This window comes from Peromyscus maniculatus, chromosome 20 (genome assembly GCF_049852395.1).
Source record: "Peromyscus maniculatus bairdii isolate BWxNUB_F1_BW_parent chromosome 20, HU_Pman_BW_mat_3.1, whole genome shotgun sequence".
In the NCBI taxonomy this organism is placed as follows: Eukaryota; Metazoa; Chordata; class Mammalia; order Rodentia; family Cricetidae; genus Peromyscus; species Peromyscus maniculatus.
Window position 1 is genome coordinate 14,895,686 of NC_134871.1, and position 19,066 is coordinate 14,914,751.

General features: G+C 31.9%; 1 protein-coding gene across 3 annotated transcripts in view; it reads left to right on the forward strand.

Annotated features, from left to right (window-relative positions):
* The window catches only part of Csmd3 (CUB and Sushi multiple domains 3), a 1,148,052-nt gene that overhangs the window by 383,878 nt on the left and 745,108 nt on the right, over positions 1-19,066 (forward strand). For all 3 annotated transcript variants that reach the window (XM_006993205.4, XM_042265493.2, XM_042265494.2), the window contains exon 6: positions 5,224-5,336. In XM_006993205.4, coding sequence (XP_006993267.1) covers positions 5,224-5,336 — 113 coding nt within the window. The remainder of the gene's footprint in view (positions 1-5,223; positions 5,337-19,066) is intronic.

A 19,066-nucleotide genomic window follows, 5' to 3' on the forward strand; every position in this document is an offset into this window, starting at 1 on the left:
TGTGTAGTCATTTGGACCCACGATGCCATTGCCTAGTTACATTATTGGAATACAACTCAGCTTGTGAAGTTGTCTCATAATTTCTTCCATTTTCTTCAATAAATTATTTAAAGTATCCATTTTTTCTTCTTTTTGTGATTTCCAGATTACAGACCTTATAAATAATTAACTAGGTTTGTATTTAAGTATTTGAGTTTTGTGATTAGTATTTTCAATTAAGGTATAATATTCATGAGTGATTTTTATGTTTATCTTGCATCCTGAAAGCTATTGTGCTGATTTCAGTTTTAGTACCAGGGTAATACTAACTTCATAAGAGCTCAATTGTGTGATGTTTTCAATTTTCATCTGTTTAGAAGAGTTAGGAAGACAAGAATAAGTACTAGAGAGCATTACTAGCATGCATGATGACCTGGAGTGGGTCAGTTCTGGCAATGACAGGACAAAAAAGAAAAAAAAAAAAGAAAGGAAGACAGGGAGGGAGGGAGGGATGGCAAAAAATAAAAATCTATTTCTGCAGACACTTGTTGATGGGCTTTTAATTATAATTTCATTTTCATGGTTATAATAACATTAAACATTCATATATTCTGATAGTTAAATATGTCCATAGTAACAGTTGCTTTTTTTTTCTGCTATGAAGATAAAATTCTATGTCTGTGACAAATTAAAGAAAGAAGAGTTTATTTGAGCTCATTGTTCCAGAGGGATAGAGTCCATCAAGGTGGGGAGGCAAAGCAGCAGGCAGGCATGAATCCCATAGCAAGAAGCTGAGAAGTTACATCCTTTCCTAAAAGCATGAAGCAGAGAAAATGAAACAGGAGTAGAGGGAAGCTTTCAGTGCTCAAAGGCTGCTGCCAGTGACATACTTGCTCTAGCAAGGACACAAACTTACTAGGGAACCATATTCAAATACAAGAACCTGACGTGGCCATTTCCCTTTTAAACTACTACCCCCACATTATGTATTAAACATTAGCAACTATAATTGCTGATACTCTTTTTGTACCAGTACCATACTTCTTTTCTTCTATGGCGTATGGCTCTGTAGTTTAGGATGGAGTGTTGTCAGACCTCCAAGAGTGCCCTTTCGGGCTCACTGTGAAAGGAATTACAGCGCAAGTGGGAGGATCTGAGTTCAAATCCCGAGAAACATATAAATAAAAGCACAATAGTTTATGTCTTTAAAATAGTGCTTGTAAGTCAAATTAGGAGGCAAGGTTAGGAGAATCCCCAGTGTCTTAAGGCATGCAAGAGTGAACAACAAAAAGAGGCCCTGATTCAAACAAGATGGAAGGGAAGGATGTACATCATGAATTTTCTTTTGACCTTCACATATAGGTGTGATCACACACAAGCATGTGCACACACATACACACTTCTCTTCCTTCCTGCACTCCCCTATATACTCAAAGCACACTCAACTAAATGCCATCTGAGCTTGACAAGTACAAAGTAGATTTGGTTCTCAATTTTAAATTAGAGTACAGATGCTCTAACCAAGTGAAAATAATGAGACAAGAGTTAAAGAATGATCATGGATGACTGCCCATGAGAATGACTGGTAAGTGAGAAATCACTGTTTAGAAACAGGTGGATTACATACTACAGAGATGTCATTGACAAAGGAGAGAAAGAGGCAAAGCAAAAAACAACAACAACAAAGAACTTGAGTAAACCCCTTCCTTTCCTTCATTCATATATATTATTGAAACTCAGATTTTGAATAATTTTAATTATATCAATATTCTGAGCTTCTTAATCTTCATATTAAAACCATATAGCATGTATGGCATTTAGCCTAGTCAATTTTGATTGTACAATGTATTGCCTTTAATACTCAGAGTTAATCCCCTAAAACTGAAACATTTAAGCATGGAAAATTTTATTTTGTTTATTATTTTCAGAGGATACAGCTGCTTATCACAGGGAAAGCAAGGTGGAGATGTGAAATGCAAATCATAGCCGGCCAGGAAGAAGAGAGTAAAGGATGCTGGGTTTCTGTGTACCTGTTCCTTTGCCCCTGTATCACCCATGTGCTCCAGCCTGTGGGATCATGCTACCCACATTCACAAAACTTTTTCTCACTAGTCAGTTAGTTCTATGTGCAGTCACCCCTATCAAACATATTGAGATTTATACCTCAGTTTCCTATATTATTCTGAATTCATTCAACTAAACAAGGAATATTACATATCACACCCAGCCAGTTCATATATCTGTCAAAGAAAATGCAAACTATTCTGTCTGGCTACCTGTACCATGCTCATGAATCTTGCTCATGACTTGCATAGGATTCTCAAGAATCAACTTATGTTGTCTTATTGCTCTGGCTAGAACTTCAAGTACTATGTTGAATAAGTATGGGAAGAGCAGACAGCCTTGCCTTGATTTTAGTGGAATTGCTTTGAGTTTCTCTCCATTTAATTTGATGTTGGCTATTGGCTTGCTGTAAATTGCCTTTATTATGTTTAGGTATGTTCCCTGTATTCCTGATCTCTCCAAGACCTTTATCATGAAGGGGTGTTTGATTTTGTTAAATGCCTTTTCAGCATCTAGTGAGATGATCATGTGGGTTTTTTCTTTCAGTTTGTTTATATGGTATATTACATTGACAGACATTTGTATGTTGAACCACCCTTGCATCCCTGGGATGAAGCCTATTTGATCATGGTGGATAATTGTTTTGATGTGTTCTTGGAATCATTCCATCCATGAATTAAGTGGCTAATTCTTTTTATTTTCCCAAATATAAATTTAAAGAACAAAAATATAAGATTCATCCCTTTTCTGTTTTGATTATATTAAACACAGTGGCACTTCTTAAGACTATATAGTGAACTCCTTTCTAGATATGAAAGAAAAAGAGTATTAATGTTTTGAAGAAGCGTTCCATAATACATATTCTACTGCATGATATTTATGTAAGCATGATTATGCTTACAGCACAGATACACAAAGGTAACTCGTATTAAGTTTGAGATCAAATTCTGAGATCAACAAAAATAACTATAAGACAAGCATATGGCTACAGAAGAGCATTATAAAAGTCCTAGAATGGAAATAGCATTCCAGATGGGTTTCAAATAAAGTAAAATTTGAAAATATTTGATAACGGTGTAAAATTGGAATTTAAATGTATTGTTGAATGAGAACAAATAAATATGTACTTAAAATTCAATTTTGTGCCCTAATACTTTCTATTTATTAATTTTCTTGATACTTAAATCCAACATCTCAATACTACAAATTAATTAATGTACTTAATAGTATGAGTTTAACATGCTACAAGAAAATCAATACTAGTGGGAAAAGTGGAAAACTTACTACTACCTAAAGTAAGAAACAAGGCAAGAAACTTCACAAGGTGCTCTCTGAGGACATAGAAGGAGATTAAGCATCTGGTTTACCCTTTGTACTTCAAAGCTGGCTTGTCTGACAATGATTAAGAGTAAGTAAATAAAGTCGAATTATATTTATTTCAGTCCTCGAAAGAAGTACATTAAAGTGTCCTGAGATAAGATAAATGAATGAATCAGAGGAGTGCAAATTGTGGCTGAACACAGGACAATTAATTTAACAAGGTCATGTGGAAGAGAATATGCCTGAAGAAAGCATCTCATTTCAGGGCCAGAGAAGAAAATGTGTTAAAACCTGTAAAAGGACAAGAGAGAAAGAATGGGAGAGAGAGACAAGTAGGAGAGTGAGAGAGCTGAGGCAACAGATAGGTTTCAGAGTCGTGGAGAAACTGAATAAGTATCTGTTTCATAATAACTGTATCTACGACTACTGAAGATGAGGAAATACAGATAGATCAGTACATTTTATTTTATAGAATTATAAATTATTCTTTAAAAATTCAGTTAAATTAACATTTTAAGTGTTCTATATGTATGCTTATGCTATGTTTACATCATTTTCTTTCTTCCTCCTGTCCCAACAATGCCTTCTGTGCACTTCCATTCATGCCTTTTTCTTTATTTATACATACATATATACATATATGTGTTATATATGTATATATATATACATATATATATGCACACCTGTAAAATGTTGTCTATTTCATGTTGCCTGTAAGTGTATGATTTTAAGGCTGACCAGTTGGTATTAGATAATGAACTAGATCATTCATTCCGGGTAAAAGGTCATCTTTCAGTAGTCATTAATTTCTAGGAGACATTTATCTAGGCATGGGGCCTGTGGTGTTTGCCTGCACCATGCTGTCATGTCAACTGGTATTGTTATTGTCCAGATCTTGGTTAGACAGCAATTTGTTGAGTGTGCTGGTTATTTTCCTACAACTGGATAAAAATCTAGACATATCTGATAAGAGGGAACCTTAACTGAGGATACACCTTCATGAGATCCGCATACAAGCAAGTCTTTGGGCTATTGTCTTGATTAGTGATTGATGTGGGAAGGCCCAGAACACTGTAGGTGGTATTATCCCTAGGTGGATGGTTCTGGTTTGTATAAGAAAACAGGTTAAGCAAGGCATGAAGTGCAAGGTGGTAAGCAGGACTCCTCAATGGTTTCTTTTTTATATTCTCACATCAGGTTCTTGCTTTGAGCTCTTTCCCTGAAGTTATGATTGACTGTGTGTGGGCAATATAAGTGGGAATACACCCTATCCTCCCAAAGTTGCTTCAGGTCATGATGTCTTATCACAGTATTGTAACTCCAACTATTGCTTTGAAATTTCATGGGTACAGTAATATTTAGAAGATACAATCTCACAATAGACTTCCTTATGCTCTGGTGTTTGCAATCTTTCCAACTTCTAGAGAAAGATTCCTTTAGCCTTAGGATTGGGGTTTTTTTTTTTGGGGGGGGGGATTTATTGACTAGGATGGACCTTTCATAGTCAGTTGTTCTTTGCACAGAAATGTCATGAGTATCACCATCAACTAAATGCTTAATATCTTTGTTATTATCCAGTTGATAAATCTATTATCAGTGTAAACTAGTGCGATAGAGCTGTGAATTTTACATGTGATACATGCAATGTGGTCAAAACAGAATGATTGAAATTATACTATTATACTATGATTGATTTTTATAATACATAAATATTTTGCATTTCCTTAAAAAGTTGGCAGGATAAAGTTGTTATTTTCTATATTTTTATGCAGGAAGATACTTTTTGGTCCCATGTCAGTAAGAATGTTTAGTGCTGAAAAGGCTTTTTAAATTTTTATGTTGTTGTCTTTCATAATTCAGGTTGTCTGGAATGAATATACCACCACCAATTATCAGCAACAAAAACTGGCTCAGACTGCATTTTGTTACAGACAGCAATCACCGCTACCGTGGTTTTAGTGCTCCCTACCAAGGTATGTTTACCACCTCTGCCTCCCTTGAAATATAAAATGATTTTGTTATGCACAACCATTGTGTGGTCTGAGAAACGTGTCCTTAGATTTCATGAAGAGTGATTTAAAACAGAAAAGAATGTCATTCTTTCTAAGAAAATAATGCCATCATAAGTAAATTACATATTAAAGCTCATAGATTTTTATAGCACAATGACCAAAGTGAAGAATGTTCTGACTTCTAGAATGTATTTTGCAAAAGATACAATATTTAGATATAATGAATTGTTTCAGCAGAAAGCTCACTATAAGATATTACAGAAAACCTTTTGTTGGGAATAGGTTCTTTATCACCTTAAATCCATTTTCATACATAGTTTGTCTGTTATTGCAAGTATAATTAACCTTAATAGAATTATTATCTACCGATTTTATTAACAAGCATAATTTTGAAAGAGTAGGCTATAATTTTTGATGTGTTACCCTGGAAAACTCATTGGGACAGATTTAGCAGGAAGATAAAGCACGAATAACAATGTAGCTTCTACAATGCTAAGTGATATTGTGTGTTCCTAGTGGACACAATGTGACATTCCACATAGAGTAAGTAAGTTATTTTACTATCCCTAGTCTATCAACCACTGCTCAAGCCTTGGGGAACATTGCCATGGTTACATATTCCATTAAATTTTTTTGTTTCTTCTGATATTCTTTGATATTAAGCATTTTGTAAATTTGATATGGTGACTCTAGGTAGCTTAGACTTATTAATTGAAATAGTATCAGAACATATGTAGTCTTTTGCACTACAAATTTCAGCAATGAATATTTTGAAGGCAAAGAACCTCTGCATGTTTTAGATCAATGAGGTTTCTCTCAATAACAACTGCTTAGTATTAGTTGTATCTTGATTTTTATATTAGAGTATTAGATATTGCTATAATAAAATTCCTAGTAGAATAACTTAAATAATTTTATAGAATATTCCCTAAAGAAATTCTTCAATAACATGTCTTCATACAATAAATGAATAGAGTTTGAGTGTAAATATGCTTTAAAACTATAAAATCTGCCAATTATTTCCTATAACAGAAAAAATATTACCCATTACAAATTAATGTAGGTTAAAGAAAAATATACACAGAAAAATTTACTTTCATAGCTTTTATTAATACAGATATTTATTCATGGTAATTTGAACTTATCAATTTAAACTAATGTTTCTTTTAACATTTGAGTAGAAGACGTTATCTGTTTTTCTGATCAACTTGTACCTTTTAAAAAGTGCATTTCAGAAGCCAGAGGACTTTTTTAAAAAAAGAAATAATTATTGTGGACCCTTCAATTTCTAGGTTCACCTCTGTGCTATTCTTTAGTGACCCGACTTTAGGGTTAGGATTCTTCTTCATAGTAAATTGAGACATGTAGCATGGCAGGAATTTAAAAAAAAAGCCTCTAACTTTTGTGGTTGATTATCTTCTTATATTAGACTCATCAGTCTTTTGGTTGGATGCCTTCTATTTAACCAATAGAAGTAGTAGCAATCATTTTGTTCAAATTTGAAAACGTGAGGAAAATCAAGTCTTTTTAAAATAATAAATTATTTTTAGTATAATATAATTTTATAAAACTGCATTATCAAATTGGGTTTTTATTTTTTTTGAATTATGAGGAAATGGGACAAACTGCCAGTAGATTTGTATCTTTGACTACTTTCAATGTTCTGTCTTTATTCTTAAATTAACTTCAATCGTATTTTAAAGATTTAGTTTATTTTCTCCATTATTGACTGTCTTGTTATGACACTGAAAAATGATGCATAAATAAATTGATAAAAATAGAAAAGGAAGTATTTTGTGGAGTTTAATTTATTCCTATTACCAGAAATACAAGAATCAAAAGGTAGGGTGATTTTAGTGTAGTATACACAAGCACACACACACACACACACACACACACACACACACACACAAACACACACACACTAGTGGAAATGAAAATGAATTGGCTTAAGAATGTAGAATTATGATATTACAATAATATATAATGCAAATGTTTTAGTATTGGATTGCTTTCAGTTTAATATTTCTAATTTCATTTCTAATTGGTTTTAAACATAGATTCTGTTGGAAGAGTAATTTCCCAAATCATAAGCAAATGAGCAACTCTGTATTTCATAAACAACTTCAGATGCTAATTTTTAAAGCATTAATCTGTCAGGCAGCAACAACATATCCTTGCACTCCAGGATGATCAGGGTTCTCATGCTATACTGTATTAATCTTGTATTACTAGTATCTAGCATAAGACAAATTTATAGAGAATTTTTGGGAAATCTACTTTGTGAAAGTAAAATCTAATTTCCTATAAATCCAAGACCTAATGTTTCCAATAATATTGATGAATGCATAATTTGAACTCAATGTCTTAACAGAACTCTGGATTTCCCAAAACTGGGTATTTTACAACCAACCTTTGGTTGTTTGGTTTGATTAATCTGTGTTTTTTATTAAATACCAAATAAACTAACTTCAAACTATTAAAAAGATAACTGTAGTTCATTAGCTACTTGAAAATTTTTCCCCAGTTAATGGAGCACACAAGAGTGTGCTTTCCCAATCAGAGCTTCCCTTAACTTGTTTTATAAACTGCCTGCATTCTTTTTTTTTTTTAAATTAAACAAAGAATAGATCTTTTAAACAGGGTTAAACAGAGGCTGGTCATTCAATGCTAGCATATAAACGGTGGCTGGTGATACAAAGCAAGTATTTTTTCTTCTGTTCAACTCAAATGCACTAAGAAAAGTTGTGATTTAAATAATTTATATATAAGAAGGACTTTCCCTTGAGGTCCTATACTGAACTTGTTAACTCCTGTCTAATATAAAGAATCTCCTTTCCCCACATTAATCACACTAGAAGCATCCTATGATAAGACTTTTTGTTATCTCCTCTGTGACCATTTCAATATTACTTTTATTTCATTGTATTTGTCTTTTATCTTTAAAATTAATCAATATTCCAATCTCATTGAGCATTGAATGACAACACTCTCACACTGTGATAGTTCTTACACAAATATTACATTTACATCATAAATTGTGATATTTGGAAGAGCTTTCTTATTTGTAGGCAGCTTCATCTTATTGGTACTTGATATTCAGCATAAATTTAAATTTTTATTTCCTTTTTCATACATGCATGATCATGCTTTAGTAGATGTGGATTTTCAGAAATGATCAATTGACTAATAGAGAAAATTTGCCACAGCATGATGTTTACTTAAACTTTTTATGTTATTGTTATGTATAAGGCTTTATTAATTGAATATAAATTACCATTACATTACATTTTTATAGTTATTCAGCATCCTGCCTTTTTAGTTTCTAATGTAAAATTATAGATCTTATAAATGTTGATACTAATATAACTATCATAGACATATAAGCAGCTTCAACATTTAATCAATTCTATGGATCCCTGTATCTTCTTTCAAGCCTATTTATTCCCTGATATTACTATGTATTATTCATCTTGTGTAGGAAAATACTCTACAGGCAATTTTTTTAAAGCTGCACGATCTACTAATACTCATAAATTATCTTTAAAAATTGTTAAGAGTTTTTCATATTTCACAATCAGCTAGGTATTACAGCACATATTTCTTACAGGCAATATCTATTAATTGGATGTTGGTTTTTTGAGACAGGGTTTCTCTGTGTAGCTTTGCGCCTTTCCTGGAACTCACTTGGTAGCCCAGGCTGGCCTCGAACTCACAGAGATCCGCCTGGCTCTGCCTCCCGAGTGCTGGGATTAAAGGCGTGCGCCACCACCGCCCGGCGGATGCACTTTCTAACTGCAAGGAAACTACGCTTCCATAAACCTTAGTTATACCACCACATTTTGAATGTTGATTGTTTAACTGAAAAACCCAGGCTACACTAAACCCTGATACAAAACAAAAACAACTTTGGAATATTCAACCCCTATGGTATATTTGGAATGATTTTGATGTAAATGAACTTACACAGTACAAAAAAAAAAAAAAAAAAGATTAGTTGGAAACAGTGTGACCTATTAGAGAAATGAACTGGGGACCCAAAGATGAGGATTTTGTCAATCAGTTCTCAGTATCTAAAATATATTACTTGTTAGGTATTTGAGATTTATGATCCTAATTCTCTGTATACCTTTTATTCTTATTTATTTCATTATTTTGTAATGAGTGGGTCTTCTTGTGTAGGCAAAACCACACAGGCAACTCAATCACTGTTTTGTGAATTGTTTTAGCCTGGGCCTCTACATGAGAGATGCAATCACAATAGCCAGGCACACTTTTTCTATGCAAATACAGTTTTGTTTTGTTTTTTAATTTACTGGAGTAAAAAAATAAGTGAATCATATATTCAGTAAAAATGTTTTGGTAGCATGAGATCATCCACTGTTTGGAATGAGTGAAAAAGCACATATCTCAATCAGGAGGAGCAAATGCTTTAAATATTGTGACTGAATTGAATATTCACTTTCAGGAACCAGAGTTAAAAATGAAGAGTGAGAAGCTTTACATAACTCACAGTTAAAATGAATCTGCCCATATTTTTTTAAAGAAGAAAAATCATTTTTTGGAACCACTTTTAAAAATATGAAATTGAATAAGTAAAACTGGGAAGAGGTTTCTTCCCCAAAACATTTTTTTCAGGTTATGTATATATTCCAGACTTAAAAGTATAAAAATAAACCAAACACATTTCAGTTATGGTGACAGGGTTTTGTCTTGTTTTTATTTTAATTTCTGCTTTACTGATGCAGTTAACCATGCATTTTAATTTTGATGGGCATAATTTTTTACTATGGTATTCTCACACATCCACTATTAATTAACTTTAATTATTAATTAATTTTAATTATTATTTATTAAGCAGGATGTAAGCTATCCCATATTGCTAGTTGTGGAATTGTCCCATATAATTTGATACCTCTGAATACTCTTGTCTCTGCTGAAAGCATTGGATCACACAGTCCATGTCTACTGTGCTTGCTATGGCCCAGTAGATTACTTTAGGGTAAATATAGTGAGGTAAGCTTTGTAGTTCTCAATGAATATACATACACTCTATAGAATATACATGTATTTCAAAAACTAATAGCTGCATTTAAATTTCTAATAAATGGTGTTATAGGGAAATTCATAAATGATATATTTGAATCTTGTCACAAAAATCTTCCTATCATAAATACAGAAACTTCACTATTTTAAGCTGATGGTGTAAGCTACCATTTTCTACTTACTGAGTTTTTTGAAAACAAAAATTTTAAATTTCCTTGGTGTTTAGTTTTTGTGACTGACTTGAAATATCTTTTTTGATTTTGATATAATTACTTTTTCCAAGTGTCTTTCAATCTTGAATAGTTACATTTACCTGGAAATTTTTTTATTGTAAATTTTATTGTAAGACCAAAAAATCAGGAAAGGAAATACACTTTTCTTCTTGCACTAGTAGCTTTTCTTGTCTCTGGAATTTATTATTTTTATTATTATTATTATTTTAATTTATTTATTTATAACGTATACAGTGTTCTGCCTGCATATACACCTGCCCACCAGAAGAGGGCACCAGATCTCATTACAGATGGTTGTGAGCCACTATGTGGTTGTTGGGTATTGAACTCAGGACCTTTGGAAGAGCAGCCAGTGCTCTTAACCGCTGAACCATCTCTCCAGCCCTGGAATTTATTATTTTAATTAGGATTGTTTACATAAAAAGGTAATTAGGATATATTAATACTCAAAATGAGCTTTATAAATAGTTATAGGGCTATTTAAATTAATACTAAGTATTTTTCTGATAATATTTCTTCTGGGATGTAAATGAATATTTCATAGTCAGGCTAATGTAAAACATAAGACTCCTAAAAACTGAAATTATATAAAATTCATTAATTTATTTTTTAAAGTCTGTATTGTGAAAATTTTCTAGTTATACAGAGATAATTATATTTATTAAAATATTGGAAAAACAATTTTATTTCACTAATAATAAAACACTAGCTTTTACAAAAATTTTGACCCTAAGAATTTATTTAGTAATCTCTTCACAGATCTCAAGCCTTAAATTCTGTTAGTAAATTATACACTTCTAAGGTTTACTAAATTGGCCAGTTATTACTTTGTTTCTAATTTCCCATCCAAAGAATATAAAAATGAATTACAAAAAGCATTATCATCAGAAAAATATTTAACAAATAATTTCTCTCAATTTTAATAAAATATTGCCTGTTCTAGAAAAAAAATTTAGCTGCTAACCATGTCAATACTAAAAATGAAGCTTATGTATACACAAATATATATTTATATGTATGTGTATATATATATATATATATATATATACATGCATATATATGTATGTATGGGAAAACAATTCAGGAAAAATGGTTATGTACTTGAAAGGGAGCAAAGAAGGGTATATGGGATGGCTAGAAGTTACGAAAGGGTGAAAATGACGTAATTATATTATGACACCAAAAGTAAAAGCAATAATGTTAAAAAATAAAGTCATGTATGATGGGGAGATAGCTCAGGCAGTAGAGTTCTGAGGCAGCATATATAAGGTCCACGGTTGATCCCATAAAACATGACTGTACACGCTAGTACTCTAAGCAACAACAAAGCACATCCATGAAAATTAGAAGTTCAAAGTCATCTCAGCTCCATAAGGAGTTTCAAGTCAGAATGGGCAAGTTAACCTGCCTAAATAAATAAATTAAATCAATAAAGCAGAGGATTGTATTTAGAATGAGATAGAGTTTCAATACCTATCATGTTAGGAAATAAATTAGGAGGTTCTTAGTATTGTTTAAGTTTTTATAATCCACTCATTCCGGTTATAGGTTGATACTACATATTGACAGAGAGAACCACACAGATAGACTGGGGAAAATCATTCACAAAACACAGGACCTTGTGAGAGTCATCTCAGGGGGATCCTGAGAAATGGATCATTTAAAATACAATTTTTTTAAAAATGCAAAGAGTAACAGGAAAGACAAGGCAAAATAATAAATTGAACTGAAAAATAGTAGTAGAAATCAGTATTTCAAATGTTTCAGGAGCTCTTTTGTGTATAAATTTTCATTAATTTCTAATAAGTAGTATCAATTTCTGTGACATTAAAATAAACATGAATTTGACATGACTTAGCAAGAAACAACATAAATACTTCCATTAAAAATGCCAACATACCTAACATTTAACTTTGATTTGTATAAAATTTTAAGTTAATATAAACATATAGGCCTTTTGATATTAAAAATACAAAGCAAAGTAAAATTATATTGCCTTACTTCATAATCTCATAAAATTTGTGAGACTATAGAAAAGTTTAGAACATGATTTCAATTTGTATTACTATCATAAAATATACCAAATAGTAAGTCAAGGAAGATATACTCTACTGACAGCCAACTGTTTGGTAATATTTTTTAATTGTACACTAATTGAAAGAGTAGTAATGTAATCAATTAACCAGTGAAACAGTTTTATTTATGTCACACATACAATTTTTTCTGATACAAGAAACTTAGCATGTGTTACTGTCTTTTAAGTAAAAAGTCTTTTTGCATGTATGCTCTTTTCTCAGGGTGAGTGCTAAGGGTTTCAGGATGAGAACACTACTTTCTTTCTCCTGAACACTTTTAGAGTAGCCTGTGATTCTTAATAGCAGTGGGGTGTAACCAAGGGAATGGCATAAAACATTTGTTCTCATGAACATGGTGGTTTTATTAGAGATGTTACTTTTTAGTAAATGAATTACCTGTGGGCATCCATTAATGATGTACAGAAGGAACTCATGGGCTATTCTCTTAGCATAGTCTGTTGTCTCCCTTGTACTCCATGATATCCTCTGCATGGCCTTCCATCAACACTAGCTAAAGTTCTTTTAAGCCATACTACCCATAGATCTTTGATCTTTATTTACCATGATATCCCATAACTAAGTCCTTGTTCTCTGTTACTTCACTTGTACCTAGCTGCAACTCAAGACTTATGCCAACTAAATAAACATGCATTACTATCCTTTACATTTTTACTTTCCTGAATGTGGATGTTTTTCTAAGAGTTGATATTTGTCTATGAGTTATCGATTTCAGAAGAAATGGATGTAGTGCAGCAATTTGTGTATAAGATATTGACATGGGTGTCTGTGCCATCCCTCACTAAGCCCTGTCATCCATAGAGTTCTTGAAGAAACATGCAGCTTAGAGCCATTGATATTGGATGAGGGGGGATTTGATCTTGATATGTGCTAATCTTAAGTATACAAACATTTACTGAGTCTTCCAATTTGCATCCCAGTTAAAAAACAAAGGACCTATGTAAAATTGACATATTCCATTATCCCTTTCATTATACCATGACTTTATAGAAATTTAGTTTTCAGGAAGAGTTTGGAGTGATACAACAAGCTTGAAGAAGGTGAAACAAAACTGTAATTTTCTGTCTGGATTCTCAACATTCTTATTGTAGGTAGCCAATAAATAAATACTATACAAGCATACATAATGAGTTACAATTTTCAGAATATCTGCTTATGCTTCGTATTACATAATCCTCACACTTCTATTTTGCCTAATTGGATGCAAAGACCTTAGGACAAGTTACTTAGATATGACCTGCCCAAGGACACATAAAGTGGTGACAATTGGAGCTTGATCAAAGCCTGCATATATCCTGCAAAGCTCTGTGCCTCACTCTGCATTCACCCAGAGAAGGAGGCATTCATTCAGATGCTATTTGAGAAACAGCAGATTTGTCAAAAAGCATTAAGCACAAGGTCACATTATTCAGTTGCAGACACAGGTCTAAATGCTTGCAGCTCTCTAGTCCTCATCGATGTTAATATACAGATATGAACATATAGAGAGATTAAAAGTGAAATGTTGCAAAAACAATCTTTTTAAATTAGACAACATGCATAAAGCACTTTCAATATCTGTCTGAAAATAAGAATCAGAGAAACTAATGGCTATGATTATTGTTGGTAAGGGTAGCATCAGTAGTATTATTATTCTTAACTGTTTGACTAAAACTTACATCAAAGACACTTTCAAGCACATCATTTGTAAAAGAAGCAGTGTTTGCTAGACTCTCCAAGACATTCACAGGAATTAGTAGAGGCTTTAATATTCTGTTGTGTGTTATGTTTTTAGGAGATTGTTTTAGTTGAGGAGTATATGTAACTAGATAATGGCATAATGCTAAAATTATACTCAGTAATTCATATCACGCAGTTGGCAAATAACTTTTAAATTAACCCTGTGAGACATTAATAGATTGTATTCCTGTGACTGTACACACACACACACACACACACACACACACACACACACACACATGCACATATAAAACATCTGTGTACACTCTTAAAATCTTACATTTGTTAAGATTTGTACAAATCTAACAAGTAGTTATAAAATACTGTGCAGTGAAAGAGATATAGGGCATTTTGTAAAAATACTAAAATTTAATGTATTATTTATCTAATATAAACTCACCCTTGTCATTATGGAGTGTATCTTCCCTTCATCCAGACAACCAATAAATTATGATTTAGAATGCCCATGACTTACATTAATCTCTACAAATCATGCATCTGTCAGACTTCCAAAATGATACTTATTTTCATAACTTAACAATATAACAAAAGCTCAGAAAAGCTTTTCTCAATTCAAGTACTTAAATAGGAGGGTGATTGAAACATTAAATAATGAGGGGAAAAGGAGAGAGTCCAAACACAAATGCAGAAAGTCACAGACACACTGACAATAAGGGATTCTCAGGTTTATATTTTCTGCATGCAAGCCATGTGGAAAGGGCAAGTCTATCTGTCCTATGACTTGAAGTCCACTTTACGCATTGTCAGGAGATCACTGAATTCACGGTCCAAAAGTACAGCTTCAGCCTGACATATCATCAGTGGCCACTCCTGTGAAAGCCTTTAGTATCCCTTACCTTCTAATTAACAGTTCCCTTGCCCTGGGCATTCAGCACACCCCTAACCAAAACCTTAACCATAGGAACAATGTGACACACATTGATACAGTTTACATGCTCCTGCAGCCATTTGAAAAACATATTAAAATAAGCAGAAATAGATGACTTCGTTTAATTTAACAAGTATGTAAAAAACAAATAACCAGTGTAAAATAGAAACTATATGTTTTTCATTGTAGTTTTCATAATATATTTTGAAAGATAGGTACTTTTTGTATTTATTTGCACATTTCAAATTGAATGTTATTCTTTCTTTGAGAATTGCTGATTTCTTTACCAGATTAGAATAATACATTATTCATAATTGAAGTAGAACTGAGCATTATTTAGCCATAATTCTTTTTGTCTTTATAATTATATAATCAAATATAGTTAATGTTGTATGAATGCATTGGCCTTGGGATGTTGCATTTCCCAGCACCTCTGTTATAGTACCACTGTACCTCTTTGCATACTCTGACTATGTCTAGCATGGAGTTCATTTTGTGTATTTCCTTTTTCATTTTGCTTTCAAAACTACCTGTTCTTTGAGAAATCATGAAACTTGTATACCACCTATTAAATTATGTAAAGCTTAAAATATTCATAAACTGTGTCAGGCAGAAATAGTTTAATTGCTTTATTTCTTTATTAAAAATTAAGACTCTGATCTCCCCTAAATGCATAAGAAGCATTAAAAGAGATTTAACTTTGTTTTCAAACTTTCTATTGGGTTAGACAGATTTAAACCATCAAAGTACCCAAGAGCAAATGTTCTTCCTCAATCTAGTGTTAAATGCTATGAAATGGAATGATTATCCTGCAACCACTGACTGCTGGAGAAGCAAAGGAAGCCAAGCTTCTTTTATATGAAAATTCTATTGCTAAATAAAGGACACAAAACTATAAGCTCCCTCAAAAGTGCACAAGGACTCTTCTGCCTCTTTTATGCCTTTGATTTGGTATTTAATGCTTTTTCTATACCTGTGCACACAGATGACCCTGCTGGGGTCTTATCTTACTGTCAGAATTCTTCCTATCTACTTTATAATATGTTTTCATGACACAGTCGTCTCCTTCCTTTGATTTCCGGCTTCCTCAAGAGGTCTACACAAGGCATTTCCATTTAATGAAATGTTAAGTAGGGCTGTAGGCCAAAATCAATTTTATTCTGAAGGAAACTGTATTTTTAATACTCTACAAGAGAATTATAGTCTGTAATATTGTTGGCTTTTGAAAATAATACATTTACTAAGTGTTCAGATAGCTCTTCAAACAAAATGAAAAACTTTACTGAAATTCTGTACACAGGGCCATCTTTAATCAAAAATTTCTCAAAACTTTAATCAAATTTTACATCAAGATAATTTATATCACTGGCTTTACATTTTTTTCCAGAGAATACTGAAATTATCAGTCTGAAAAATAAGAACTCTATATATAGTGGATCCAATGCCCTCACAGTGTGAAACAGATCCATTTAGCTATATATGCACAAAGTATATGATTTTTAGAAATTACTTTTAATATTATGGAAACATACATCTAAATTTCTGTTGTAATTTGAAGGCACGAGGAAGGCTGAACTGAAATCATAGCATCAGAGTGTGTCCATGCCAAAGCCCAGAGTTTTTATTTTTCTAAAAGTATGTTATTTTCTCTGCATTATTTTTTATAAATATGGCAACAAATTTTTGTATTCCTGAATTCATTACATTTCTTCTTCTCTTAAAATGTCTATCCTATATTTCATTTTTAAGGATATAGTTCAATTTCTAACAGACAAAATATTACAATGATATTTTAATTATTCTAAAATCATCCTATATCCATATTAAAAAGTTAATATCGATTTCAGAGTTTAAAATGTATCAAAAACAATGTCACTGATAAATTTGCACTAGAAATATTAACATCAACTGTATTTGCTAAAACATCATAAATTCCTGACTTTTCTAAAGTAATAGAAAATTTCAATCTTGAACAAAATATATCTAAATCATAAGATGCAGAGAAGCTAAAATAACTAACTTCAGCTCATTAAATTAATACTAATTAAAAATTAAAATAGTTTAAATGCTATGTGACTTATTTATTTCAAAATTTTACAACAAATTGAAATTTGCAAGCACATCGATGTCAACTGTAACATGTAAGTGGATAATTGCACATTATTTTATAGAAAAATAAATTGAAAGGACTGTCTTTATTCCTTTACTATCAACACTATCAATGTGTGAATGACAAATTGTGAATATGTATAATATGATTTTTAAGCTAGTTACACACACAAAAAATCATTCTTCTGATCTCCAGTCAGATGTGATGAACATTGAAACTAAATATTAACTCTGAAGTTTGAAATATAATTGATTGATCAAATGGAAGTGTATATATGTAATAGTTATATCATTGTATATGTAAATAAATAAAATACACAAACTTCACTTAATCACAAAACTAAAAGCAATTATGAACATGAATGTCATATATTACAAAGTACCAGAGAAACATAGAGTGAGGTAGGAATGTAGAAAGGAGAATAACTAAAGATTGCAAGAACTATATTTCTCCACTGATGTGACATGCAAAATGACTGGCAAGAATTTTTTCAGAAGAAGCGTGGAGTGGGGTCATTGCCTGGATGGTAATACAGCAGGACAGCTACAAAAGCCCTCAGAAGAAACCTCATGCTTTTGGAGAGTTTAGGACTTACTCATGAGGTGAAAAACTGGAATATATGTGCAGAGTCTCTCTGTTAGAGCCACAGAAGAATTTCTAGGAGTTGAGAAGAGAAAAAACGTTGATCTTTAAGGAGTTACTAATATATACATATATATTCAATAACAGTGTGTGTGTGCTGTAAATAAGGGAAGTTATGGAATAATATAACGTTGATGTGTTCAAAAAAAGAAATTATAGATAATTTTGCAATATCTCATTTGATTAACTTGGTAGAGGATACCTACATAAATATAAAAATATTTACATAGTAGCAAAAGAGAAAATAGCAAATGGGCTGTTTAGGAGAGTTATATTTAATTATAGATTTTGTGTGCTTAGAACAATAAGTGTGTCAAAAAGGAAGATAGCATTCTAAGTATGGAATTCAGAATAGGCTTTAAACTAAGATTCTACTCATATCCATAATCTAAATTGAAGCTTTGTGAACAAGTATTTAAATTCATAGGATTTGATGAGTTCCCTTCAGAAGTTCAGAGTAATGTTAAAGACAAACTTGGATTAATCCATAGTAAAAAAAAATCACTTATCAAGTATTAGACATAGGAGTATGTAATATAAGAAACTAAAAAAAAAAAAATCTTCCAAGGATCAGAAATGTATACAGAAAAGTATGATAGAAATCCAGAAAACAGGTGTCTCAGAAGAAGGAAATGATATTAAAACAAGCTCTGAAAGCTGCTCTTTTTCCCATTCTTTTAGTAAATTCTTATGAGAAAATTTAGGTTATTTTTTTAATATTCATTTTATGCATTTTTCCTCCTCATTCTTTTCTATCACACTTCTTATCAGTGTCTACCTCTGTGATTGATGGAGGTCGTCGATACTCAGTTCTTACCGTAAAACAGACTAACATTCGTCATGGTTGATTATTTTTGTCTTCTTGAACCACGTTGTCTGAATTTTGTTTATGAGACAATACACCTTACTGATAATTCATCATTGATTTTTTTCTTAGATTTAAGATGTGAATTAATGTT